The sequence below is a fragment of the Pongo abelii genome, chromosome 4 (assembly GCF_028885655.2).
Source record: "Pongo abelii isolate AG06213 chromosome 4, NHGRI_mPonAbe1-v2.0_pri, whole genome shotgun sequence".
NCBI classification, from domain to species: Eukaryota; Metazoa; Chordata; class Mammalia; order Primates; family Hominidae; genus Pongo; species Pongo abelii.
This window is the reverse complement of record NC_071989.2, coordinates 169,392,414-169,418,981: the sequence shown is the minus strand read 5'-3', so window position 1 is coordinate 169,418,981 and position 26,568 is coordinate 169,392,414. Positions and strand designations below refer to the sequence as shown.

Below are 26,568 nucleotides of genomic sequence, written 5' to 3'. Positions count from 1 at the left end.
CAAACATTAGAATAGGGTCAAGAATATACTAGCAAGAAATGAAACATCCTCCTTGACATATTCAGCAGAAGTGAAAATAGAAATGACTGTGATTTAGTGTAGGTGAGTGGGGTAGTACTTTAGGTACCCTAAGGTAGTGAAAATCTCAGTAGGGTGGGTGTCTGTGACCTAGATTCCGTGGTCTTAGGATGTCCCATGTACTAGTTGTATAGCCTTGGAAAAATTTCAGCCACTCTGAGCTTCTACTTTTTCATAAATAAAAATAATCATCCTGCTAACTTCCCAGACCACAAAAAGTCAAACAAAATTCTGTAAGTAAATGTAGTTTATAAACACAGTGAGGAATCATTAGCATTAAAAGGCATATTGAGTGGCAGTATAGCACTCTGGGGCCAGACTAGTTTTGAATTCCCATTCTGCCACTTCCTGGCTTTATGAACTTGCCTCAGTTTCCCTATCTATTAAGTGGGTATGATAATAAGCCCTGTCTTATAAGGTTGTCATGAGGCTTGAGTGAAAAAGGCTTATAACTGGACTTAGCAATAAGCAATATTGAAGAGCTACAAGTTCAAAAAAGAGCTCTAAGAGTTCGGATTATTATTTTTCTGTTCTCCCCAATAGGTTTGGAAAGTTATATTTAAGCTTGCTGAAAATCTCAAAGGAACACCATCAGGATAGAATAAAGGCCAGACCCCAGGTCATAACTAGAGTTGATTGGACTCAGAAGTTTCTAGTGTGAGGTGAAAAACTGCAATGCTCCCTGGACTAGAAGAAAGAAGAAACTATCTCTACTTTTAGGATCTGCCTCCCAATAATTTGGGCAAAGGGCCACTCCTGTGAGGTCTGTTTATTTTATGAGCTATTGAGCAAGTGAAAGCTGGTGCAGGAAAGAGGCCGAGTGAGTGATGTGGCTCAGAACGAGAGGAACGACCTGCCATTCCTTACTTGACCATTCTTACCTGTCCCCTGTCTCCTGTAAGAAAAGCAAGACTACCTGGAGGCTCCCCTTGGAAGTTTATCTTCTGCAGTTCAGGTCCCCAGAAGCTGAATGACAATGAGCATGTGAACACTGCCAGTCCTTGTAAGGCCAGAAGCCAGTTCCCTTGCACTTTGCCCCTAAAACAATTTTGTTTGTTTGTTTGTTTGTTTGTTTTTTAGAGTGACAGGAAGTTTATTAAGAAAGGGATAAAAGAAGGGTTACTCCATAGCAGACCAGCCCCTTGCCCTTTTTTTTTTTTTTTTAAGATGGAGTCTTGCCCCGTAGCCCATGCTGGAGTGCAAAGGCGCAATCTCGGCTCACGGCAACCTCCGCCTCCTGGGTTCAAGCGATTCTCCTGCCTCGGCCTTCCAAGTAGCTGGGATTACAGGCACCTGCCACCATGCCTGACTAATTTTTTGTATTTTTAGTAGAGACGGAGTTTCACCATGTTGGCCAGGCTGGTCTTGAACTCCTGACCTTATGATCCACCTGCCTCAGCCTCCCAAAGTGCTGAGATTACAGACTTGAGCCACTGCACCCGGCCCTACTGGTTGCCCATTTTTATGGGTGTTTCTTGATTATATGCCAAACAAAGGGTGGATTATTCATGAGTTTCCTGGGACAGGCATGGATAATTCCCAGAGCTGAGGGTTTCTCCCCTTTTTAGACCATATAGGGTAACTTCCTGATGTTGCCATGGCACCTGTAAACTGTCATGGCTCTGGTGGGAGTGTAGCAGTGAGGACAACCAGAGGTCACTCTCATCACCATCTTGGTTTTGGTGGGTTTTGGCTGACTTCTTTGCTGCAACCTGCATAAAAACATTTTGAATATGAGAATTGAAGCCAAGGCTTTTTCACCAGAGTTCTGCCTTTTATGTTGGTAAATGGGACAGTTTTCTCAGGGTGGACAATTCCCTTCTAATGGTCTAGCTCCCACTCAGGCCTCCTAGGAGCAATAAAGAGATCTGCCCTTGAACATGAAGGAGATTAGATTCTGAGCTACGCTCACTCTTCTGAAAAAACAGGGAGGAGAGGGATCATGTTCACTCACCACTTCTAGTTCTGTGACACTACCCAGTGACAGCATGGAGAGGCCACCAAATCACCCCCTGTCTTTTATTCATCATCCCCAGGGAGCATCCTGACCAGACCAGGACTGGCTTTGGCTGTGAGAGTCTTCTGCTTCGAGGCTGCACCATCAGAAACACCGAGATGGCTGTTGGCATTGTCATCTATGCAGGTCATTGTCTCTGGGTAGTTTCTTTTGTCTGAATTTTCCTTTATCCTTCCCCCTCCAAATCCATCTTCAGTCAATGGGAACCAACCACGGTTCACAGTAACTTCCCATTTCTCAGCTAAGCAAACGGAGGCTGGGAATCATAGCACTTCACTCACTCTACAGGAGACATAATGAGATTCCGAGTTAATATCACCCATCTGCACAAGACAGGGAAAGGGATTCACACTCAATCATCCCAGCGGTTTTGTGCTACTAACTAAAGCCAGAATGAAGTGTAACTTCTTAAGCCTGTGGAATAACCTCACCAAACTTAACAACTTCCCCTTTGGAGCCTCAATTTCCTCATTTGTACAGTGGGGAGAATATTTGTATCTGCCTCATAGAGTGTTTATAAGGATCAAATTACTCAGCACATGAAAAGCATCCAGCACTGCCTATAGCAAAGAGAGGGTTTAGTGGGTTTTAGTTGTTTTTGCAGTTATGTTTTTACTATTACCTTTGTTTATTTTATGGCTCCAGATATGGTGGCCTATCTCTCCTTCCTACTTTGATCCTGCTTTCCAATGAAAAAAGATAATAGTAGCACTTCTCACAATGAAATCTAAAGTCTTGGAGGGCAATCTTGGGGCTGCTGTATCTCTAGTACTTAACACCAGTGCTCATAGGTACGCAATGCACCTGTTGTTACATGAACACCCGAAGACTTCGGCCACAACAGAGGAAACATGGTCTCTCCGGAGCATCTACCTTCGCTGGAAAACTCCAGAATGTGTTTTCTTCTGAGTCTTCCATTCACTGGGACACTTTGGAATAGTTTACTTATTGCTTTTTTGTTTGGTTTGGTCTCCATAGAACCCCAATTCTGATGGACATAGAAGAGCATTTAAATATCCATCTACCATAAGATTTACTCTTTGGGATTGTCAAAGAAAAACAGGTCTTTTTAAACATAATGTCACAATTTAGCTAGCTTTCCCTAATTTGGGAGAGGGGGATTTTATTTGTCAGTTCAGATGACTTATTTCAAAGATCTTTAGCAATGGAGTTCAACACCATCTGGTAAACCTATTAAAAATGAACTCTCCAGCAATCTCCACTCTACCAAAAAAGAAAATAGTAATCATAATCACATAGATTTAGAGCTTTGCTTCTCTGCCTGAACAGAAATAAAGAAGAAACCTTGAGTAGGTGATGGGAGTGGTATATAAGGTGGCAGATATGGAATGTTAACTATGGCTCCAGCTAGTCGGGCTGCCTACGGGTAAAATCCATTCATATTCTGCATGTTCCTGAACAAGATGATTGAACTTTCAATGCAAGAGGGACTAATAATTTCTACCTTGTAGCTTTATAAGATTCAAATGAGATTATCTGTGAAAAGGGCCTAATATGACAGTTGGAATATGTCAGGCCCTCAAAAATATGAGAAAGAAAAGATATCAGTTGTTTTCAGCATTATTATCTAGAGCTGGGGTTCTCACCTTTAGCACCATTGACATTTTGGTCCATATTATTCTTTGTGACGGGAGCTGTCCTGTAGGGTATCTAGCAGCATCTCTGGCCTCTACCCACAAGATGCATTAGCACCCCCCACCAAGTGAGATAACCCCAAATTTCTCAAGACGTTGCCAAATGTCCTCTGGGGAGTAAAATCACTCCTGGTTGAGAGCAATGGTCCAGAATTCTCATTTCACCCTTGACATTATCAATGGGTAAAACAGGGCCTCAGAGTCAAAGGCCCAAAAAGGCCAAGGTGAGATTTACAGAAGAAAGAGGTCCAATGTAGAAGTGTGTGCTCCTCACAGCAAACATTGAGTCCCAACTTACCAGAAACTAATTTAGTACTTTGTGTGTATTGATTTATTTTCCCACTTCATACACCACAATCATCTCCCATTTTTCAGATGAGGAACTGAAGTACAAAGAGGTTCACTCACCCAAGGTCACATGCCTCCTGAGTTGAACTCTTTGCAACCCAAGGTCAAGTATCCACAGAGCTGAGCTCTGACTCTAGAGCCCACACTCTTATCCACTGTCCCATACTTCCTCCCCTTGAACCCAACTCTTTCCAAAAGAACAGAGGGGTCTCAGAAGGCAAGGATCAGGTGGGTGAAGGGGATAGTCCCAGGATCCCTGAATGGAGTGAGGCTGAGAGGCAGGCAGAAAGGCTACAGGCCCAGGAGTGCTGCTGGAACCCCTGCTCACAACTGCAGCAACTTGAGTCTAATTTTAAAAGCCTAGAGTTTTTTCGCTCCTACTGTTTTGTTGCTACTTTAAAACCACAAGGCAACCAGCTAGACAGCATTAAAGCCGTTTGCTTCTGGAGCTGATATATTGGTTTTCTTTAATTTCGCACAGAAAATACGTGACTGATGTGTTTTTCATTTGACTGCTGAGGAGTATGGCACTGTAGTTAACATTCAGCAGCCCCAAAGGAGAGACTCTGTCTAAAGACAAAGTCTCAGTTTGACTTTTAGCTCTTAGTGTGTGACCTTGGGTCCCAGAGGTTGGTGAAAGGAGAACTACACTGGCAATCTGAATCTTGGGTTCACAACGTGACTCTGACATTGACTTATTCTTTCACTTTGGGCAGATCCTTTTTACCCTCTAGCCCTCAGCTTCCCCTACTGGGGAAGAAGGTGACTAGGTGAGATTGGTAGTTTTCAAACTTTGTCATCCTTTCTTTAACCAAAATTGTATGCAAAACTTCAACATAGGTGTGGAGCTGCCCAGGGTTAGTGCTGGGGTGGGGACCTTTGGTCCCTACTACTCTTGCTCAGGCAACACCAACAACTTAGGCATGACCAAAGAAACAAGTAGGGAAACTACTGGTCCCAGGCACTGTCCTACCACAGGGCTTTTGCATATACAGTTCCCCAGCCTAAAACTCTGCTGCCAACTCTGCTTTCCCTTCAGGCCTCCCTTCAATGTCATCTCCTTGGAGCAGCTTTCCCTGAGCAGGCTCTCCAACACCACCTCTTTTCCACCTTGGCCTTTTGTTTACTGTGTATTATTTATTTCACAGGACTTATTAATAATGATAATTATCCCTTCTGTCTTCTTGTATATCTTCACTAGAATGTGAACCCTATGTCTTGCCGTTGTATCCCACTGCTAGCCCATAACAAGTGGAACAGAACCTTTGTGCAAATCAGGAAAAGACAGCCCTTCTTTAAGACAGCTTACTATCATTTGCCAGAACTCTATCCACAATAAACTTATAAATCTTTGGCAACTACAGAATGAGGGCTATGCTCTAGAGTTGTGCAGGGCATAGCCTGTGCATGGGAGCTCTCTCAGTGCCCACCACAGTGTCTGGCATGCATGAAGGGGATGCTCACTGAGTACCTGCTGGTAAATTATGTGAGGCCCCTACAGCTGTTCTCAGCAACCTTCTGAGGCAGGGCAAGTTCAGGTTAAAGAGTGAAGCCTCTCTTTTATCTTAAGCTTCTGTGAGAAGAGCTGAGGGAATGGTGTAAGACATAGGCAAACAGGAACTAAGGGACTGATTTCCTCATTTTCTCTCAAAGGCCATGAGACAAAAGCCATGCTGAACAACAGTGGGCCCCGGTACAAACGCAGCAAGATTGAGCGGCGCATGAACATAGACATCTTCTTCTGCATTGGGATCCTCATCCTCATGTGCCTTATTGGAGCTGTAGGTATGGGATGTTCTAGAAAGAACAAGGACACAGTAATCGATTTATTTGGGCAAGTTTCTTCAGCTTCCTCATTTATAAAGTAGGGCTAATAAAATGTAAAGCCTACCCTGCCTACTTTAACAGGATGCCAATGAAATGAAAATGCAAGAGAAAATCTCCTAAAAGTAGTATGTGCTCTGTAACTATTCAGAATATCATCTGATATTTATTTGGTCAAGAAGTGTTTACTGAACACAGGCACTCTCGTAGCATGGAAGGAAAACGAGATGAATAAGACTGTATTTGGTTCCCATTGCTGCTGTAAAACATAAACATACAGTTATTTAGAACAACACAAATTTATTCTGTTACAGCTCTGGAGATCAGAAGTTCAAAATCAATTTCAGTAGGTTAAGGCAGGAGTCCCAAACCCCTGGGCCAAGGACCAGTACCTCCTGTCAGATCAGTGGTGGCATCAGATTCTCACAGTGCAAAACCTATTGGGAACTGCACATACAAGGGATCTAGGTTGTGTGCTTCTTATGAGAATCTAATGCTTGATGATCTGTTACTGTCTCCCATTACCCCTAGATGGGACCATATAGTTGCAAAAAAATAAGCTCAGGGCTCCCACTGATTCCACTATGGTAGGTTGTATAATTATTTCATTATATATTACAATGCAATAATAGAAATAAAGTGCACTGTAAATATAATGCACTTGAATCATCCTGAAATCCCTAAAACCATCTCCCCCTCCCCACTGACTGTGGAAAAATTGTTTTCCACAAAACCAGCCACCGATACCAAAAAGGTTGTGGACCACTGGGTTAAAGTCAGGGCATCGGCAGTTCTGGTTCCTCCTGGAGGCTCTGAGGGAAAGATCTATTCCTTGTCTTTTTCAGTTTCTAGTGGCTGCCTATAGTCCTTAGTCTGTGGTTCCTTCCTCAGTCTTCAGAGTGCACCACCCCAATCTCTGCCTACATTTCCCTCTCCTCATCTGCAGCAGTAGCTCTCCCTGCCTTTTACAAGATACTTGTGATTACATCATTGGGCCCACCTTCATAATCCAGATACTCTTCCCATCTCAAGATCTATGACCTAATCCTATCTGCAAAGCCCTTTTGCCATATAAGATAGCGTATTCACAGGACCCTAAGGATTAGGATATATCCTGGGGGGAGAGGGGGTACTATTCACCCTACCACAGGTATTCTGGGAACAGCAATGAGGAAAGTCTTCTTGAAGAGGTAGCTGCTAGAGCTGATTCTCAAGTGGAGTAAACATTTGCCAGAGGAGGAGGATGGCAGAGCCAAGTGTAGGGGCTGGACGTGGCAGGCAGCTGTGAGCAGAAAGAGAGAGGCCACTCTTAGCCCCAGGAAAATCACAAAGCAAAAAGGCAGGAAGGAAAATGATTTTGTGCAGAGGAGCAGTTGGCTGTTGGATGTGGCAAGAGTAAGGCCAAGAATGGAGACCAAAGCAGAGCCAGCCTGTGGTCCGAGCTGAGTGAGAAGCACCATGAGAGGTGGAGACAGGAGTGATCTGGAGCCCTTTAAGTTGATCCTCAGAGTGTAGATAGAAGGGCCAAGACTCCCCACTGTCTATGGCCTTATTCTAAAAATGATTCTCAGGATGCTAAAGGAGATCCCAAAAAGAACCAGGGACAATCAAGAGAAAAACTCATGTCCTCAGTCCAGAAAAATGCAGACCCGAAACCAATGAGCAGCAGTGGTGTTTGCTGTTTACTTGCATTAGTCAGAAATCGTAGCCATTGCTGTTGTTAGAAAGATGGTGTCTGAAAGGCTGAGAGCTTCATAGGGGCTCAGAGAGACTTTGTGTGCCACTACAGTGATGACGATAGGATTGAGTCTTGTGGGTAGCCTGGAGTTCCCAGGTGTGTCTAATAGCACTCCTCTTGAGGCTGGCTCACAGCTGTAAGGAGAGCACCTGGGGGAGGGAAAGCAGGGAAACAAGAAAGCCATTGTCCCCGATCCCACCCTTTCCCCAGCCCATTTGGCCACCTGTGTCCCCAAGATGCTGCAGGAACTGTTGCTTCTGCTTGAGGACATATCAGCGTGAAAAAGACATTTGAGATCATCTCACTGTGTCTCCAGAAAAAGAAAGTTAAGGATTAAAAGGCCACAGGACAAGATAAGGCACAGGCAAAACAGAATCTGCTTGGCAGATTCCCCAAAACAATAAAGAAATGAAGAAAGTTCATGAGGAGGGTCAGAATTCTATTCTGAGTTAAAAACTCATACACAGGACTCTGTTGATGCCTAATTAAAACATAGCCCTACAGAAGATGAAAGCTCTCAAATGAGCACCATTCCACTGTTCTTGACCACATGTTTACTTTGATTTTGTAAAGGTGGTGTTTCTTCTTTCCTCACCAGAATACTCTGTCCTGGCCTTCCTGACCATCCAACACCTGCTAGGGCTCCAGGACCCCCTCAAGTCCTCCTCGTCCATTCAGCCTTCTCGGGCTTTTCCCGTACTCGTCTTATTCCCTTAAAGGCCAGTGGCCCTTAGTCTGTGCCATGTGTTTTGTCCTTAGTCATCTGCTTTATAATAGTACCTTCACATAAATAGCTTCATGTCTGTAAGTTTCCTTTCTTCTGTTAGGTATGATGGCATTTTGCCCAAACTCCTGGGCAAGGAAGCATCTTTGGGCATTGCAACATCCTCTATGCCTTTTATTCTCTGTACTTCTTGGAGCTGAGAGCATTTTAAACATTAGATCATTCTATTTTCACAATAACTCTATAGGGAAGGTATTATTACTATTTAACAGACAAGAACACTGAGATTTAGTGAGCTCTATAACAGGTGCTTGATGCCCTTCACCTTACATAATCCTCAGATAATGCGTGTTGTTATCTCCTTTGCAGATAAGGAAACAGAGTTCAGTCTGTACCTGGTGCTGTTGCTATGGGCTGTCACAGCATTCTAGGCTCTGCTATTGCACCTCTCATACTGTATGTGATTTGTCCTTTTATGCCTGGCTCCCTAATTTGGAAGCAAACTCCACAATGACAAGAATTAGTACTAACTTCTTGAATTAATCAATGTCAGACAGAGGGAGGGATGAATGGGTAAACAGAGATGGATGGATGGATGAATGGATGGATGGATAAATGGATGGATGGGTAAGTAGGTGGGTGGGTGGGAGGGTGGATGGATGGATGGATAAATGGGTGAGTATATGGAGTATATGGATGGATGGATGGGTAGATGGGTGGGTAGATGGATGAATAGATAGATGAATGGATAGAAAAATTGATGAATAGAAGGATGAATGGATGGACAGATAGATGGATGGGTGGATGGATGGATGGATGGATAGATGGGTGAGTAGATGGGTGGATGGATGGGTGAATGGATAGAAAGAGGGATGGATGGATGGATGGATGGATGGATGGATGGATGGATGGATGGATGGATGGATGGGTGAGTGGATGGAGGGATTGATAGATGGATAGATGGGTGAGTAGATGGGTGGATGGATGAATGAATAGATGAATCTATAGAAAAATGGATGAATGGAAGGATGGATGGATAAATGGAAGGAAGGAAGGGTGGGTATATGGGTGGGTGGATGGAAGGATTGATGGATGGGTGGATAGACGGGTGAGTAGATGGGTAGGTGGATGGATGGATGGATGGATGAATGGATAGATAAATGGATAGAAAAATGGATTAATGGCAGAATGGATGGGTAGATGGGCATTAGATGGGATAAGAAGGGAGAGACTAGGCTCCCCACCCATGCACAAAAGTGTGGGCCACAGAACAAAAAAGAACAAGTATTTCTTTCTCTCTTTCCAGTCCCTATTTAACAAGACTTAATCAAAACATAAGTAATCCTCATGCCAATCTCCTCTTGTAAAACAAACTTAATGCCTATCAAGGGATTGAAATGTATACGAAGAACCACTTTAGAGCAACATGAACACATACACATACACAAACACACACACACACACACACACACACACACACACAGAGCTACATTGTATGAAAGAAGGAGGGGTCCTCCAAAGCACACCCATTTCTAGGAATGTGTCAAGGGCTGGTATAATTGACCAACTTTAGGACTTAGTAGAGATTCAGCTTCATTCCTGGTTTTGCCTCCTCTCAGGTCACAGCATCTGGAGTGGGACCTTTGAAGAACACCCTCCCTTCGATGTGCCAGATGCCGATGGCAGCTTCCTTCCCAGTGCCCTTGGGGGCTTCTACATGTTCCTCACAATGATCATCCTGCTCCAGGTAGGAAGCCCTCCCTAACTAGGGGCCCAATAAGATATGTGGCCAAAACTCCTACAACTTTGTAAAATAAAGAAAAAGCAGCGCTGGCCACTAGAAAGTACACACTGGATTGAGATGAGGAGATGGTCATCGCTTTCTTGTGCATCTTTGAAAGTATTCATATTTTGGGTGATTTAAGGACCCAGCCCTGCCTTGTGGAGGGGACTCTGCCCCCAGATAATAGCTGGAGGGAAATATTTATTAGCTTTTCTATTTAAGATGACAGCAGTGACCCATATGTGCCTGTCCCTTTGCCAGAACAGATAAAACTTGAATGATCTAGGAACAAAAGAAGATAAAGTAGCACAGTGAGCTACAGAGAACTCTCTGTCCCAACATTGAGAGAGAGAAACCACGAGTTGGTGTTTTAACATTTGATACATTGAGAAGGAAAAGAACAGAACTGGCCCAATATAGGACAGAAGAAAAAAGAGAGCACCTACAAAATGTGAGACAGTAATTGATAAAGAGATGAATTGTAAAACCTTCGTGTCTCTAAGAAAATACAATCAATGAAAAGATGAGGGAAGTTGTAGTTTTCCTTTTGTGGAGCTCCATCTACCATTTCTTGTAGTATTGGAGGATGTTTCATTGCCCTCTTATTGGTGAATATTTTCCATTCATCTTGCAGAGTAATCTTTTTTAAATGCAAATTAAATCATACCCGTCCTATGTACAGAATCCTCTTATGGTTTCATATCCACTCAAAGTGGAGTCCAAAGTCCTTACTGTGGCTGATGAAGCCCTAAGTGATCTGGACCCTGACTCCCTCCCTGACCTCCCCTCCTAGCCCTCTCCCACTCCTCACTCACCTGCAAGGCCTGCTCCCTGTTACTCCCCAAACGCCACCCCCACTGCTAGGCCTGTGCCTGGCTTTCTCCTCCGCTCAGAACACTCCTCCCCCAGATAACCTCACAACTCACACCCTGGCTTCCTCATATCTCCGTTCAAAGGTCATGGTTTACAAGCATCCCACCCAGCCATCAGTCTACCCTCTTTACTTTTCTTTATTCTTCCTCATGCAACTTACCACCACTCGTATATATTTATTTGTCTGTTCTTTGTCACTGGAAGGCAAGTTCTTCAAAGCCAGGAATTATGTTCTGTTAACTCCCATTTCCAGGACTTAGAACAGCATCAAATGCACAGCAAGCACTTGATAAATACGAGGTATTGAATCAGTGGGGAGAAATTAACAATAGGTCTGAATACCTATAAAAGTGGGCAGCAGCCGTTGGTGGCACAGAGTTCTGAAGGGAGTCAAGGGACTCTAAACAGAGATGCTAAGTCTCCCTCACTCCCTCCCAGCTCAGTCACAGACAACCATTGGTGACCAGACATCCCTGGTCAAAGAAGACATATCTGTTTTTCAGATTCCCCTAAGAATTCCAAGGGATGCATGAGGTCATTGACCGTTAATTTCACAGAGAGAGTCTGTCCTGTGAGCTGACCTGAACTTTCCATTAAATGCCTTTGCTACCTGCTAATGAGGATCCCAAGGGAGGGAACCTGCCTGGTTTCTGAATGGTAGAAACTCATCTCTTTTCAGGTGCTGATCCCCATCTCTTTGTATGTCTCCATTGAGCTGGTGAAGCTTGGGCAAGTGTTCTTCTTGAGCAATGACCTTGACCTGTATGATGAAGAGACCGATTTATCCATTCAATGTCGAGCCCTCAACATCACGGAGGACTTGGGCCAGATCCAGTACATCTTCTCCGATAAGACGGGGACCCTGACAGAGAACAAGATGGTGTTCCGACGTTGCACCATCATGGGCAGCGAGTATTCTCACCAAGAAAATGGTATGAGAGCTCCCAAGGGCTCCATCCCTCTTTCTAAAAGGAAATACCCTGCTCTCCTAAGAAACGAGGAGATAAAAGACATTCTCCTGGCTCTCTTAGAGGCTGTGTGGCATTTCCACAAGTTGCTTCCTATATCCTTGTGGTCTTCCTTGTCACAGATCAGGGCTGTTCCAATTACTTATAAACTTTCATTTGTTTACAAAGGTTAGAAGTTATCCCATATGTGGTTCCCCTTCAGTTGATCTTTGTCTGGTGCCAGACAAAGCACTTTATGAGACGAGTTTTTTATCTGTCAGCAATGGATTGGAGACATTTCCCAATTGTGTGCCAGTCACACAACCAAGGCTTGGGAATTTCTTAGGCCACCTTACCTGACATGTCAGGGCAGGTCTGTGTCTAGGTGCACGGTCAGATTTAACACATCCAGAAGATGCCTTCTATTCTAACAGATCTCTTAGCTTGTCACTGAGGCAAAGTTCTGATTTAGGAGATAGGGCTATAAAATGCCTGGACTGTTACCTTGCATGGACTGAATATGACTCATAAAACTGACCTGATTCCTTCAGCCATCATCTGCCCAACTTCGTCCCCCCACCCACAACACACAAACACTTTCTAAGAAAAGAAATTTTTTTTTCAATACTTTAAGTTCTGGGATACATGTGCAGAACGTGCAGGTTTGTTACATAGGTATACACGTGTCATGGTGGTTTGCAGCACCCACCAACCCATTATCTACCTTAGGTATTTCTCCTAATGCTATCCCTCCCCTAGCCCCCAACCCCCCGATGGGCTCCAGTGTGTGATGTTCCCCTCCATGTCCATGTGTTCTCATTGTTCAATTCCCACTTATGAGTGAGAACATGCAGCGTTTGGTTTTCTGTTCTTGTGTTAGTTTGCTGATGGTTTCCAGTTCATCCATGTCCCTGCAAAGGACATCAACTCATCTTTTTTATGGCTGCATAGTATTCCATGGTGTATATGTGCCACATTTTCTTTATCCAGTCTATCGTTGATGGGCACTGGGGTTGGTTCCAAGTCTTTGTTATTGTGAACAGTGCTGCAATAAACTTACATGTGCATGTGTCTTTATAGTAGAATGATTTATAATCCTTCGAGTATATACCCAGTAATGGGATTGCTGGTCAAATGGTATTTCTGGTTCTAGATCCTTGAGGAATCTTTGTCTTCCACAATGGTTGAACTAATTTACACTCCCACCAACAGTGTAAAAGCATTCCTATTTCTCCACATCCTCTCCAGCATCTGTTGTGTCCTGACATTTTAATGATCACTATTCTCACTGGTGTGAGATGTTATCTCATTGTAGTTTTGATTTGCATTTCTCTAATGACCAGTAATGATGAGCTTTTTTTCATATGTTTGTTGGCTGCATAAATGTCTTCTTTTGAGAAGTGTCTGTTCATATCCTTCACCCACTTTTTGAAGAAAAGAAATTCTTAAGAGAGCAGTATTCATTCTTTTGAGTGTGAGGGATGGAGAAAGAGAAAGGTGGAGAGAATATTATAAGCGGCTCTATCCCCTTTGCCATGGTGATAGCGGACCATTTACATGGGAGCTTCTGGTCTCTTTGTAATAATGATAAGAGCCACATTACCAGTACTTAGAGTATGCTAGTTATTTTAACACATTGTTTCATTAAATCTTCAAAATATCCCTATGAGTTAGAAACCTAAAAAAAAAAAAAAAAAAAAAAACTCTAAGGAGATAAAGTGACAAGTTATGTCAAAGCTCAAAGTCACATAACTAGTAGGTAGTCCAGTAGAGTTTGAATCTATGGGACTTAGTTTTACCCTTCTTTCTCCAGTCTTGGTAGCCCAGATGCCAATTTTTCAGAGTAGCATAGGCCCTTCCCATACTCTTACCCCACCCCAAAGTCTAGGCTTTCCCCAACATGGTCCAGCCAAGGTACTAGTGCAATAACAGGACTCCTTTCTTGCAGCTAAGCGACTGGAGACCCCAAAGGAGCTAGACTCAGATGGTGAAGAGTGGACCCAATACCAATGCCTGTCCTTCCCGGCTAGATGGGCCCAGGATCCAGCAACTATGAGAAGCCAAAAAGGTGCTCAGCCTCTGAGGAGGAGCCAGAGTGCCCGGGTACCCATCCAGGGCCACTACCGGCAAAGGTCTATGGGGCACCGCGAAAACTCACAGCCTCCTGTGGCCTTCAGCAGCTCCATAGTAAGTCCCTGACTTTCCCCTTTGAACTGTAAGTGTTCTGTGGGAAGAGATGGGAGGGTGCTCTGGAATGTGAAAAAGAAAAAATTGTACAAACCCTGAAGAGCTTTCAAAATGGTGCTCTTGGTTTTGTACATAGTCCACACATGTGTTTTGTTGGCATAGACAATTCTTGTTCATTAGAAATGTTCAATGTTTAGAAATCAGAGATTTTATGTAAGCATATAGATTTTTTTGCTTCTCTTTTAAAAATTGAATTATAAAAATTCTCCACACTAAGCCAGCATTTCCTCATGGCAACAATTGGCTTGGGTTGAGAGGTCCCTAACTCTTAGACTGGGCATGCCATCTTCAGCTCATCACAGCCCCCCACCCACCTTCTCTATGTATCCCGTCACTGAGGTGGAGGCAACTGCATACTCATTATGCATGTTTTTAAAATTATACAGTTAGGAGAAATTAGAAATATTTGTTACGCTTATGTTTCTGTAAGGGAGAAAAACAACGGATAAGCCTGTAAGGTGTATGTGTTTGAAGAAAAATGGAAGAATATACTTTTTGGTGATCAAAAATAAGTTTTAAATAGTTATGAGGCAAATAATATCTATGTCAAGATTACCCAGCCCATTTCATTCCCTTAACTAATTCCCTTCAGCCTTTATGGGCATTGCTGTTTGTGGCTTTGGTCTGGGGCTTTCTGCGTATGGTCCTTTCACATTTGATCCACTAGGACAGCCATCAGCAAACATCCAGGTAGCAAGCAAAGAAAACCAAGTTTCTCCCCAGAGATTACACAGCATTCTTAGAAGTCAAGGCAAGACCAGGGCTTCTGCCCACTGTCCTATTCCTCTTTCCTTTGCACACACTCTTTCTCCAGGGAACATAAAAACACGTCATCTGGAATCTCTGCACTTGCACAAGAGGCCACAGGGAGCGCCAGCAATCTTGAACAAGAGGTACATACTAACAGATGGGACCTAAGGGGCTACCATCCCTTTATTAGAAAATTAGATTATAAAAATGATCCTTTTGGCCAATTTTTTCCCAGTATTTTATTTCCCCCATGAATACACACACACATAACTACTTATATTTAACATTTTTTGTAATCATGGTATATATCAATTGTAGATGCTGGGATTTTCTTTAGCTCGATATCAAAAACATTTTCCATATTGCTACTTAGTATTCATAACCAAGGACTGTGTTTTCTGACTGTGACAAAGAAGAAACACTGTGAGCCTGTGTTCTGGGTCATTACTCATCTAACTTTGGGTGAGGACAAAGTTGAGTTCCCTCTCAGGTTATTGTGATGCACAGAAATGCAACATTAGCAAGGATAAGACAAGAACAGTGTGTTAAGACATATGACCTTCATGAATACACAAGTGAAATGATCATAGATGTCTTCAGGAAGATTTTCGTGGTTTTTTTTTTTTCCTGTTTGATTTTCCCAAATGAGATAACAACAAGGTGTGCATATTGCTACATCCTTCTTAATTTTGCCCCCATAAATGTAATGCACTTCCCCGAGTCCTTTTCTTAAATATTTGTAAAATGACCTTAGTGAATTCTCATTAGGCACAGATTCTATGTGTCATTGGCACCTTCCAGTTCTAGATACCACAGGCATCCCACATGCCTGAGTATGTCTCCCCCAGAAAATGAGGGGGAGAAAAAGGAAGCTTCCTTTGTGGATCTCAGTTGGGTCACATCAATTCACTGCCCCTTGTTCAGTCTGACAAGTCTCAGCAGCCCAGAAAAACTGCGTCCCTGGACCAGGCAGTAAATCTTGGATGCAGGGCTTTTAGCTGATGGTCAGTGAGAGGGACACACTAACCCCAGAGCTATCTCCAGATCCTAGATATCATCCTGCCCTGGCTGGCAGTCCCAAAGGCAAGTTCTGACTAAGTTCATTCAGGAGCAGTAAGGAAATTGACACATGAGTTAAGTTCCAATTCTTGTTGCCTGGTGAAGGGAAGATGGTGATATGTTCTTTTTATGAACCGCTAAGTATACTCTTATGTAATCAGGTCACTTAGAAATCTGGGGTTAGTGGAGCAATTGTATTTTTGAGTAGTTTTTGAGGAAGGGCACTCGGCTAAGAGTTAGGAAATGGAGGTTCTGGTTTGAGTTCTGCTACTGGCTTGCTGGGTAACCTTAAGCAACATATTAAACCTCCTTCTATGTCTCTTTCACCACCTGAAAATACTTTACTTACAATTCTCACCAGGCTGTTCTAAAGATCAAATAACATGTTTTGCTGACCTGCAGGCTAACTTCCAGCTATGAATTAGGCACATGTGGAGTCTAATGTGTCAGGTTTTCATCTCAGCTACCCCATGTACTAACTCTGTGACTTTGGTGGGCTTACTGCAATGGAAGCCTCAACCTACCCATTGTTGAAATGAAGATAATTGTTCTGGATGATGAGTTTATTTTGAGGATTTAATTCTTAAAATTGTGTGTTCCAGACAGATACCTAATGGAAATTTTAAATGATCTTTCTAAAGGGAAAGATCTTTCTAAAGGGAAAGACAGCTTTCTAAAGGGAAGCTGTCTGCCTTGAACAAATGTTCACATATCTGATGTCATAAAGAGAAAATGGGGTTTCCATAAAATACAACTGTTGAACTCTCTCCCCTGAGATCCTGGCGTATTTGGTCTAGGGTGAGTCCTGAGCACTTATATTTTAATTTCTGATGATTCTAAGGAGCAGCCAAGATGGGGACCCTCCATAAGCAGGCCATCACCCCACCAGGAAAGTCTTCACTTGGCTCAAATTGGCACTTTCTACAGCCTGGGAGGCATTTGCTGAAGGGAGTGAAGTATGCAGCCTTTAAGGACTCTTGTGCTAACCCATCAAATACCTCTAGCTGGTGTCAGATCCTTGAAGTCGTCCCTAGAGAGCTCCTGCGGCAGCCCCAGGTGGCTGTCTCGGTGCCCACCCCCACCCACTCCTGACAGACTCTCTGCACTTGTCCCCTTCCACCTGCCTTCTGTGCCTTCCTGCACCTGCCCATCTGGCACCCAATCTGTTCTGATCATCTCTTGGAACCACCAGTTCTTTACCTTCCCTTAGTGAACTCAGTCAAAATTTGCCTCTGAAACCCCCAGGGAGCATTCTACCACCTTCTAAAGAAGCCAGTTGTTGGTTTCCTTGGCCCTTTGCTCTAAATCAAAAATAACAATCAATAAAAACAGCAACAACAGAAGATGTGTTTTTTTTTCTCTTTTACTACAAAAAACCAAGAAACCATCAGTGATTGTCACCTAATTGCCTGCAATAAAATCTGTGGCTTTAAGGTGGGGGTAATATACTTATAAAAATGGTGAGTTGAGTCCCAAGCCAATGTTTAATAGTACTGGCAGATGGAAAATGAAATGGGTTTTTTTCTCCTTGTCTGTAAGCAGCCAAGATTTCAGCAGAGAGTCTTTGTTTAAAAATGCCACTTGCAGAATGTTTTTCAGTGCCATCAGACCAAAGAATATCTTCCTAATCATAAAATTTGTATTGGGGCCAGTTAGGCTCCTCCAAACTTCCACACTGCTTTCCTTTGTGGACATCCCCCCCGCCACCCCACCCTTCCGAAGAGAATGCAACAGAGAGGAGCGAAGGAGGTGTCATTGGACCTCTGCCTCCTTTCACTAATCTTGGTCTGCCTTTCTTTCTTTGGAAGAGATTTATGCAGCACTCCCAGTCTGCTCCAAATCGGTGGGACAGCCCACATACACACACTCCCACTGTAAGGTTAGATAAGAGTCCTGATTTAATTAGCCAAGTACACAGAATCTTTCTGGAAGTGATGTGATCACACAGGGCAGGAAGCAGTGAAGCCTATCTGTACTCCCCTTGTCCCCCAGTATCTCAAATCGGGGTGGGGGGACCCAGCCTCAGTGACACTGTTCACAAGAGGCGGGAACTGATAAGATCTGGAAAACTCCCTTCTTGCTTCACCACTGAGTTTTTTTCTTTGGGCTTATGCCCCTTTTGGGAAAAGCTTCCCCTAACAATCCATGTGTTCCTATTTAAGTGAGCATTTACTAACATTGGACTTTCCCAGTTCTTGATTCAAACTAAATGTCATTAAGGCCAGAGCCTTAGACAGGACAAAACCATCACTGCCCTAAATAGTGTTAGCCTCCAGCTCCCCAGCAACCAGGAAAATGTTTCCATAATAGTAATAGCCCACAGGGTTACGTAATTGAAAGGAACCAAAGGCTGATGGTGGAAAGTAACTGTCCCTCCCTCCTCTCTTCCCACCACCTCAGGCACAACCACGATTAGCAGCTTCTGTGTGTCCTTCCCAAAGGTGTACAGAAACAGACAAGTATGGCATATACACAAACACATCCTTCACAAGTGGAAGCATACCATTCCCACTGTTTAGGACTGTGCTTTTATAACCTAATGAATTTTAAAGAATATTTCCTATGTGTAGACAGACAGGTAGACATTCAATAGAGAGCTGCCTCATCTTTTTTTTTAATGACTGCTAGAATTTGTTGGATGGTTGAGCCATCATCTGTTTATATATGTGTTTGAGTTTCTCTACAGTATTCTTAGAGTGTAATTGCTAAATTGGCCAGTATGTGCATTTTTTTATTCTGGTTGATTCTTCCCAAGACATTGTACCAGTTGAGACACTCACCAACAACAAACAGAAGGGCCTGCTTCTTCCCACCTCTGCCAGTGTCTACATTTCTTTACAAGAGCCTTCCATTTATTGGGTCAGTCAACAAACATTCAGTAAGCATCTACTCTGTGGCATATACTGTCCTAGAGACTAGGGACATAAAGTCTAATAGAACATTGCTCCTGCTTTCAGGATCTTACAGCTCAATGAAGGGGCAAAAGGAGCACCAGTGACTATGGGACAATGTTCTCTGGGCTGGGATGTGTGGTTGCAGAGGTGTTATAGGAGCTTAGAAGAGGTGCAGCTATATCATACTGGGGCATCAAGGAAGCTTCCTGGAAAGGTTGGCACCTGGGCTGAATTTTGAGATGGGAGTAAAGATTAACTGGAGGAATAAGGAGAACACCTAGTGAGGAGTGGGTGAGGAGTGCAGGTTGTGAGAGGAGACAATCTGTAGAAGCAAGATGGAGAATTGTAGTTCTTCGGAGTAGCTGGAATGAAAGGTGCAATCCAGGGAGAGGAGGAGGAAATAGAGACATAAGAGGAACTATGCCATGAAGGATTTTCTTCCAAGCTCAGGAACCAGGGTTCCTGTTTATTTCCTTCTCTGGATTCCTGTAGCAACAAACTGCTGTACCCAACCTGTGATAGTCACCCATCTGAACTTGGGCAAGTTATTATTAAAACTGAAAGAAGAATAGCAGAGTAGAGTTTGGCCTACTTTTCCCAGCCTTCATTGTGGGAACACATCCCAGCCAGAAAGGAATGGAAACAATAGGGTTGCCATGTAACACAGACCCTTGCTACTCAAACTGTGGTCCTCGGAGCAGCAGCATGAACACTACGTGAAAGTTTTTCAGAATTGCCAATGCTCAGGCCCCACTCGGAGCTGCTGAATTAGAATCTGCATTTTAATGAGATCCCCAGTTGACATGTGTACATGTTAAAGTTTGAGAAATGTTGGCATAGCGTTAAAGGGTTTAGACTTTGGCATCAGGCAGTACCGAATTTAAGTCCCAGCACATTATCTGCAATTTTATGACCTGGGACAAGTTACTTAACTTCAATGAGCCTCACTTGCTTCATAGTTAAAGTGGAATTATACTAACTATATCAGTGCTCTTAGGATGATTAGATAATGGATGTGAGAGCACTTAGCCCAGTGCCTGACTTTGTTATGCTATGCATTCTCACTAAGTGTAATCTAATGATAATAGGACCCTTGAGGATATCGTTTGAGCTCAAAAATCACCTTCCTCAAAAGGGGGTTTGTATGCATTTTAGGTGGTCTACAATGGAAAGAAATCCAACTAGTTGCCTGCCACAAAGCTCTTACATAAAAAACTGGTGGCCCCACAAATGTATATTTCTTTTTCTTCCGAGAAATAGTCTGTACAATGGTCAGCAATGGGTAAGGACACTGCTTTCTAAGTGCTCTAAGTGCCAAGTTTCTAAATGTTAATGGACCACATGGGAAACCAGTGGGCTGGAGCAAAAGGAGCCATGAAGAGCCTTGCCCTGTGGCAACAAGTCTGTGGTGACTGGATAAAGGTTAGCTGACATCTGTTCCTGGCACCTGCAGGATGATCCAGGGCCTTTTACAGAGAAGGCTTTTGTTTTAATACATTGCTACAAGATTGGATGGAAATATATCAAAGAAAGAGTAGTTTTAATGAACAGACAGCAGGAGTTAATCAGTGGTGAGCTATTGTGGTATCCTAGAAAGGAGTCAGTTAACAAATGTTTTGAGGGCTTACAACCCACCAGGCATGAGGGACACATCAGAGACAGTCTCTGCCCTCATAGCACTTATAGACTAGTGGGTAAATGAATATGGACTAAATAGCTTGAAACATTTTAACTGTGTCAGCATTTGGAAATACATAATGCATAGCTTGGAACAAAGCAGTGTGTTATAAGAGGATGGGAGTCAGGTGGTATGAAAACTGTCCTAGTTCTGACCCTAAATCAATGTGTGATCTCAAGCAGTTTCCTCCTCTCTGACATTCAATTTTGGCATCAGGAAAATGGGGGATTTAGCTTTGACATCTCCAAGTTTGTTCCTCAACTTTGGGTACCTGTGGTGGTAAGATTTAACAGCATCTCATTTATGTATCCTCCCCCTAAAGAAGAAATCTGTTTTCTGAAAAAAGGAAATTTTCCATAATCCCTTTTATTACTCTCATGGACTATCTGCTGAGCCTTAAGGATGAGATAGATATACAAACGCATCTATTGTGTTTGAGATGCGCAGACACTAAAGACCCTGGGTGGTAGCAAGTCTCAAAGGCCACTTCTTTCACATGCAGGATCTTGCCTGATGATATAGGTGTTAAGATCGTGAATTCTAGGGTCAGACTAACCGAAATCAACTGAAAGAATTCCTCCCACTTACCGTGTGACCTTGGGCAAGACAATCAACTTCCTTGGGCATCAGTCTCCTCATCTGAAATAGAGACAATTGGGAGGATGATGGTACTAAATAATGTTACTGCAAGGATATAACAAGACCATGGATGTACTAGAACGTAAGAAACACCACATGAATACGAGCTGTCATTACTCTGTTGAGAAATAGGTTTGGAGTTCCTTGAGTGGTGTTGGTGACTTGATGACAAACACTGGATGGTCCCTGGAATCTGGTTTTAGAAGTTTGCAGAGAAACATTAATAAGAGAACATACTGTGACCACAGAAATGAAAAGCCTTAGACTAGCAGTTCAGGAGTCTGAGCTCTGATTCTGGCTTTACACTAACTCACTAGGCGGCTTTGGTCAAATCAGCCTGTCTCTATGGGTTTTAGTTAAGTCGGGATTCATTTCATCTCAACTTGGGACTATGAGAATCTGATGAGGTTATATAAATGACATTGCTTGGGAAGGTAGGAAGAGTTTCACAAATGTGAGCTCCTACTAGGAAGACTGGAGTCAAAGGCAGAGAGCATGGATAATATGTGTGTGTGCCCTCCTCAGGTTTTTGGAAATAATGACACCACATGGTATGGATGGTTCACATAATTGTTTTCAGGGCAATGGAAGGAAATGCAGGTCTGATTCAGTTTTATTAGCCCTCTTGCTTCTGATAAGTAGACTTTTTTTCTGGAAGTTGTCTTCTTATGATGGTATGAACAAGTTGGAGTGTGACTGTGGACTCTCGAAGAGCACCCAGAATGAAGGCTGGCATTCTTGAAGAGTGTGTGCTCCGTTCTTGTGGGGTACATCTGAGTTTCCTCCCCTCTGGCTCTCTCCTGTGCCAGCAGCCCTAGGGAGAACAGAATCAGACCTCTGGGAGTCATTGCGTTTGATAGTCAGAAAAGTCTGAGGCCTCTTTTCCCATGGACTTTTTTTTTTTTTTTTTTTTAACTCTCAACTTGGGTAAAGTTCATTGGCCCTCAGTCTTCACCCTGCACAAATTAATCAAGATTCCCTCAGTCTATCATTTTTAGCCATTGACTCTCTTCTAAACTGTGATTTAGCTGTGAACTCTGAACACTGATAGGAATGGTCTTATGTGAAAGCGTTGTGCAAAATGGCTTTTGTCATATCTAACCATTGAGAGCTGGCATTTGTTGAGCTTCTGCTTCAAAAAAGCTGTAGTTAGAGCTCTAGGAAATATAGCCTCATGGAAAACTCAACCTCTCTATTTCTGAGGCTCTTACCTTATCTCTAGAGAGATTAAACACGGACATAAGTAAAGTGAATTTAAAATACAAGCCAAAGCAAGATGCCAGTGGGGAGATAGACAAAGCCAGACACCACTACTGCCATTGCCACCACCACCTCTGCTCTGGTTAAGATCTCACTGCCTGAGAGAAGCTTTTCTGGCATCAGATCCCTGAGGCAAAATAGAGGAGCCAGAGCAATTGAAAATAAACTAACAAATAAAATATAGGTCAATATGTAGTGAATTCCAAAGGGATGGTTCAAGTAGTAACTTCTACAAAGATGTGAAAATTTGAAAATCCATGGGTCAGATCCAGCCCTTCCTCTTTTTTCTTCTAAAAAAAGAATAGGAAGAAAAAAAAAATAGGTCATGCATCATCTTTGCTTTATCTTGAAAAATCAAGAGACTTGGCAAACTAGACCAGTATTGGAGCATTACACTCAGCAGAGCAGTAGCTACCCATTAGATAGCAGTAGGACTTGCTAGGTCTCATAGCTCCCACCACCCCATAATGTCCTCCACTCTACATTGGCCCACCTTCCTCATTCACTTTACATGCCTGACTCCTGTGGACATTCTGAGTTAAGAATCTGCTATTGTGGTTCAGGAGAAAGAGAATTCATTGTGAGCTATAGAGGATCTCATGGACAAGGGGGACTTCCCATGGTTATTGAAGTCTAGGTAGGATTTTGGTTGGTAGAAGAGGATTTTTCAAGCAAAGTGTGATCAGAGGAATACAGGAGTATACATCCAAGAGGCAGCAAACAGACCACCAGGCTGAGCTGAGGGTCCATGTTGAGAAGTATGGGAATAAAGAGTGAAAATGCAAACTGGGAAAGAATCTAAATGCCAAATAATTGATCACGCTAACAATGGATATCTCTTGAAGGCTTTTTGAAGTCAAGAATGCCAGGAGGAAATGGAGTTTTAAGAAGACTGTGCAGGTTCTACATAGGAAGGATTAGAAAAAAAAAAAAAAGAGAAGCAACAGTATTAGTTTACAGGCTGGTGTAGAAAGTCAGGATTGAGGGGTAGAGGGTCTCAGCATGGTTGGAAGCAACACAAATGGTGGGAAGACACTGAGAGTGAAGAACTGTCAGCATCTGGTAATGGATGGACATGTGGCACTGAGAGGCAGGAAGGACTCAAATAAGAATTGGCAATGGCCAGACCTGTGGGAGAGGAAAACATGCTGGATGCAAGACTGCAATGAAGCTGCATCATCCTTTCCCCAGGCACGTGAAGATTCTTCTGGAGTGGGCTTCCTTCCCAAAAAAGACTCTCATTCTGGCCTTTCTCTTCCAGGAAAAAGATGTAACTCCAGATAAAAACCTACTGACCAAGGTTCGAGATGCTGCCCTGTGGTTGGAGACCTTGTCAGACAGCAGACCTGCCAAGGCTTCCCTCTCCACCACCTCCTCCATTGCTGATTTCTTCCTTGCCTTAACCATCTGCAACTCTGTCATGGTGTCCACAACCACTGAGCCCAGGCAGAGGGTAAGGACCAGCGATGGCTGGGGGGAGGAGGGTAAAGGAGGTAGAGAAGTAGAAGGCAGGGTAGGGGCGAGGGGAGAAGTTCTGATCAGGGAGACATGAAATTTGGGTCCTAGCAACAGTGTCATTTCATCACAGTGAAACCTAGAATAGGTCTCTTACCCTCCCTCGGTCTGTTTCCTCATTTTTAAATAAAATGGAAAAAGATATATATGAGCTTTCTGTGTAGCTTTCAAACTTTGTCTATGTGTCTGCAGGTAGACATTAAGAGTTAGTGATTACTGAGCACTTGGCTTTATGCCAGGCTCCATACCCAGCACTTTACCTGTATTATTTAATCCTCTCAACCCAGCAACTCTATGAGGCAGGACCTTGGATTTAACAAGCAAAGAAATAGTGGCTCAGAAAACTCAAGGTAATGAAGGACATATGGCTCATACATGGCAGAACCATCTATGCGATTCCATAATGGTTTCTAGTAATATTGTGCTATATTGCTCTCTGTTTTCATATATGGGTTAAAAATAATACTGTGTGTAATGTTCTTCCCATGGAAAAAAATGCAGCTGAATGGTCATGTATGTAAAGTTATACTCTGAAATCTACTGAAGGTGGATTTGCCTTCAATCTTCCACAGACTCTTAGCCAAGCACCCCTGTGAGTCACTGAGAGAATAATTAATTGGTACAACTTGCAACTATGAAACCAAGACAAGAAGTTTCACCCAAGCACTAAACCACAACCTCCCTTCATTATGCCCAGATTCCAAACCACCCTGAAAATCACTTCAGCACTGAAAAGTCAACAAGTTATCAGAAGTCTTCAGGAAGTTTTTGGAGGCAGAAAACTTTATCTTAAAATTAAAAATTAACTCATTTTTTAAGTTAAAAATTAACTCATTTTTAAGAGGGGAACAAGTACCATTTGGGGAAAGACAGTATGCAACTCCCAATTTTCAAGTTAATGTGGGAGCTTCAGCTGGCAGGTAGCTCAAGAGCCCAGCCTCTGGAGTCGAGCAGACCTGGGTTTGAGTTCCAAGTCTACTCCCTACACACTGGGTGATCATGGCCAATTTATGTAGACTTTTTGTACCTCAATGTCCTCAGCCATAAGTTGGGTTGATGATAGCATCCCACAGAATTATTGGGAGGATGAAATGAGATACCGTACTCAAAGATAAAGCAGAAGCATTTATGGTGAGAGTTCAGGAAATGTGAACCCTTACTATGAGTTTCTGATTCTCGTCTCCTTTTCCTTCCTTTGTCCACGCTCAGAGTGGGGTAATCAAAAGACAGTGGAAAATGACCATTGTCAATGCTTAGAATCTCAGGGCTGGAGGAAAACATCTGGCTTCACTTATTGCAAAAGTACCTTCATATTCTGCATAAGACAACTTGGTATTATTTCCAACATTGAGAGTAACGTTCTACTTTCCTCCTTTGGCCACAAGGTCACCATCAAATCCTCAAGCAAGGCTCTGGGGACATCCCTGGAGAAGATTCAGCAGCTCTTCCAGAAGTTGAAGCTACCGAGCCTCAGCCAGTCATTCTCATCCACTGCACCCTCTGACACAGACCTGGGGGAGAGCTTAGGGGCCGACATGGCCACCACGGACTCGGATGAGAGAGATGATGCATCTGTGTGCAGTGGAGGTGACTCCACCGACGACGGTGGCTACAGGAGCAGCATGTGGGACCAGGGCGACATCCTGGAGTCTGGGTCAGGCACTTCCTTGGAGGAGGCATTGGCGGCCCCAGCTCCAGACCTGGCCAGGCCCGAGTTCTGTTACGAGGCTGAGAGCCCTGATGAGGCCGCCCTGGTGCACGCTGCCCATGCCTACAGCTTCACACTAGTGTCCCGGACACCTGAGCAGGTGACTGTGCGCCTGCCCCAGGGCACCTGCCTCACCTTCAGCCTCCTCTGCACCCTGGGCTTTGACTCTGTCAGGAAGAGAATGTCTGTGGTTGTGAGGCACCCACTGACTGGCGAGATTGTCGTCTACACCAAGGGCGCTGACTCGGTCATCATGGACCTGCTGGAAGACCCAGCCTGCGGTGAGTCCTGCCTTACCAGGGTTCCAGGCACAGAGAGTTCTATAGTTTAAGCAGCAGTGTGAAATGGTAATAAGAAGCTCAAGTTGTAGTGTCACCTGGTACAGCAGGCCCCAACTGGAATACAGACCTACAAGATGCTTTCCTCAAATATCCTTAAAACATGCTGCATTTTACATCTCCTGGACCTAGGGAATCACAGTGTCCATTAGCATATTTAAAGACTGTACAGTCTTGTAGCAGATAAACATCTTTAACTTCATCCCAGTTTTCCAAACTCATTTAAACATGGATTATCCACACAGTCTTTTGCACTAGAGCATCCATTATCTTACCATGGAACACATTGTGGTCCTAACTCTTCATTTTGGAGAAAAGCACACTCAACTCAGAAAGAAAAGTGACTTACAAGAGGCAACATGGTTAACTAGTGTTAAATCCCAGACCCAGGTATCCTGAATTCCAGGTCAGAGCTTGTTTCATGCTGCCAGAATTCTGCACTGGGCTTGGTGTACTCTGGGAAGCCTCAGGTGTTCCTCTTTATTATCCTTTT

The 26,568-nt window shown here is 43.5% G+C and overlaps 1 protein-coding gene and 1 long non-coding RNA gene across 5 annotated transcripts in view; one reads left to right on the top strand and one right to left on the bottom strand.

The window, feature by feature from the left end:
* ATP10B (ATPase phospholipid transporting 10B (putative)) overlaps nt 1–26,568 on the top strand; it is a 275,470-nt gene that overhangs the window by 197,568 nt on the left and 51,334 nt on the right. For 3 of the 4 annotated variants that reach the window (XM_054556179.2, XM_054556180.2, XM_054556181.2), the window contains 7 exons: nt 2,115–2,221; nt 5,752–5,883; nt 10,004–10,131; nt 11,720–11,972; nt 13,936–14,174; nt 23,776–23,967; nt 25,415–26,018. In XM_054556179.2, coding sequence (XP_054412154.2) covers nt 2,115–2,221; nt 5,752–5,883; nt 10,004–10,131; nt 11,720–11,972; nt 13,936–14,174; nt 23,776–23,967; nt 25,415–26,018 — 1,655 coding nt within the window. Of the gene's footprint in view, nt 1–2,114; nt 2,222–5,751; nt 5,884–10,003; nt 10,132–11,719; nt 12,182–13,935; nt 14,175–23,775; nt 23,968–25,414; nt 26,019–26,568 lie in introns of those variants that run through there. The other variant, XM_054556182.2, reaches the window with a different exon arrangement.
* Nucleotides 21,821–26,568, bottom strand: part of LOC129059602 (uncharacterized) — a 150,201-nt gene continuing 145,453 nt past the window's right edge. Inside the window, exon 3 of the long non-coding RNA XR_008525604.2 lies at nt 21,821–22,068. This is a non-coding gene — a long non-coding RNA (uncharacterized LOC129059602). The remainder of the gene's footprint in view (nt 22,069–26,568) is intronic.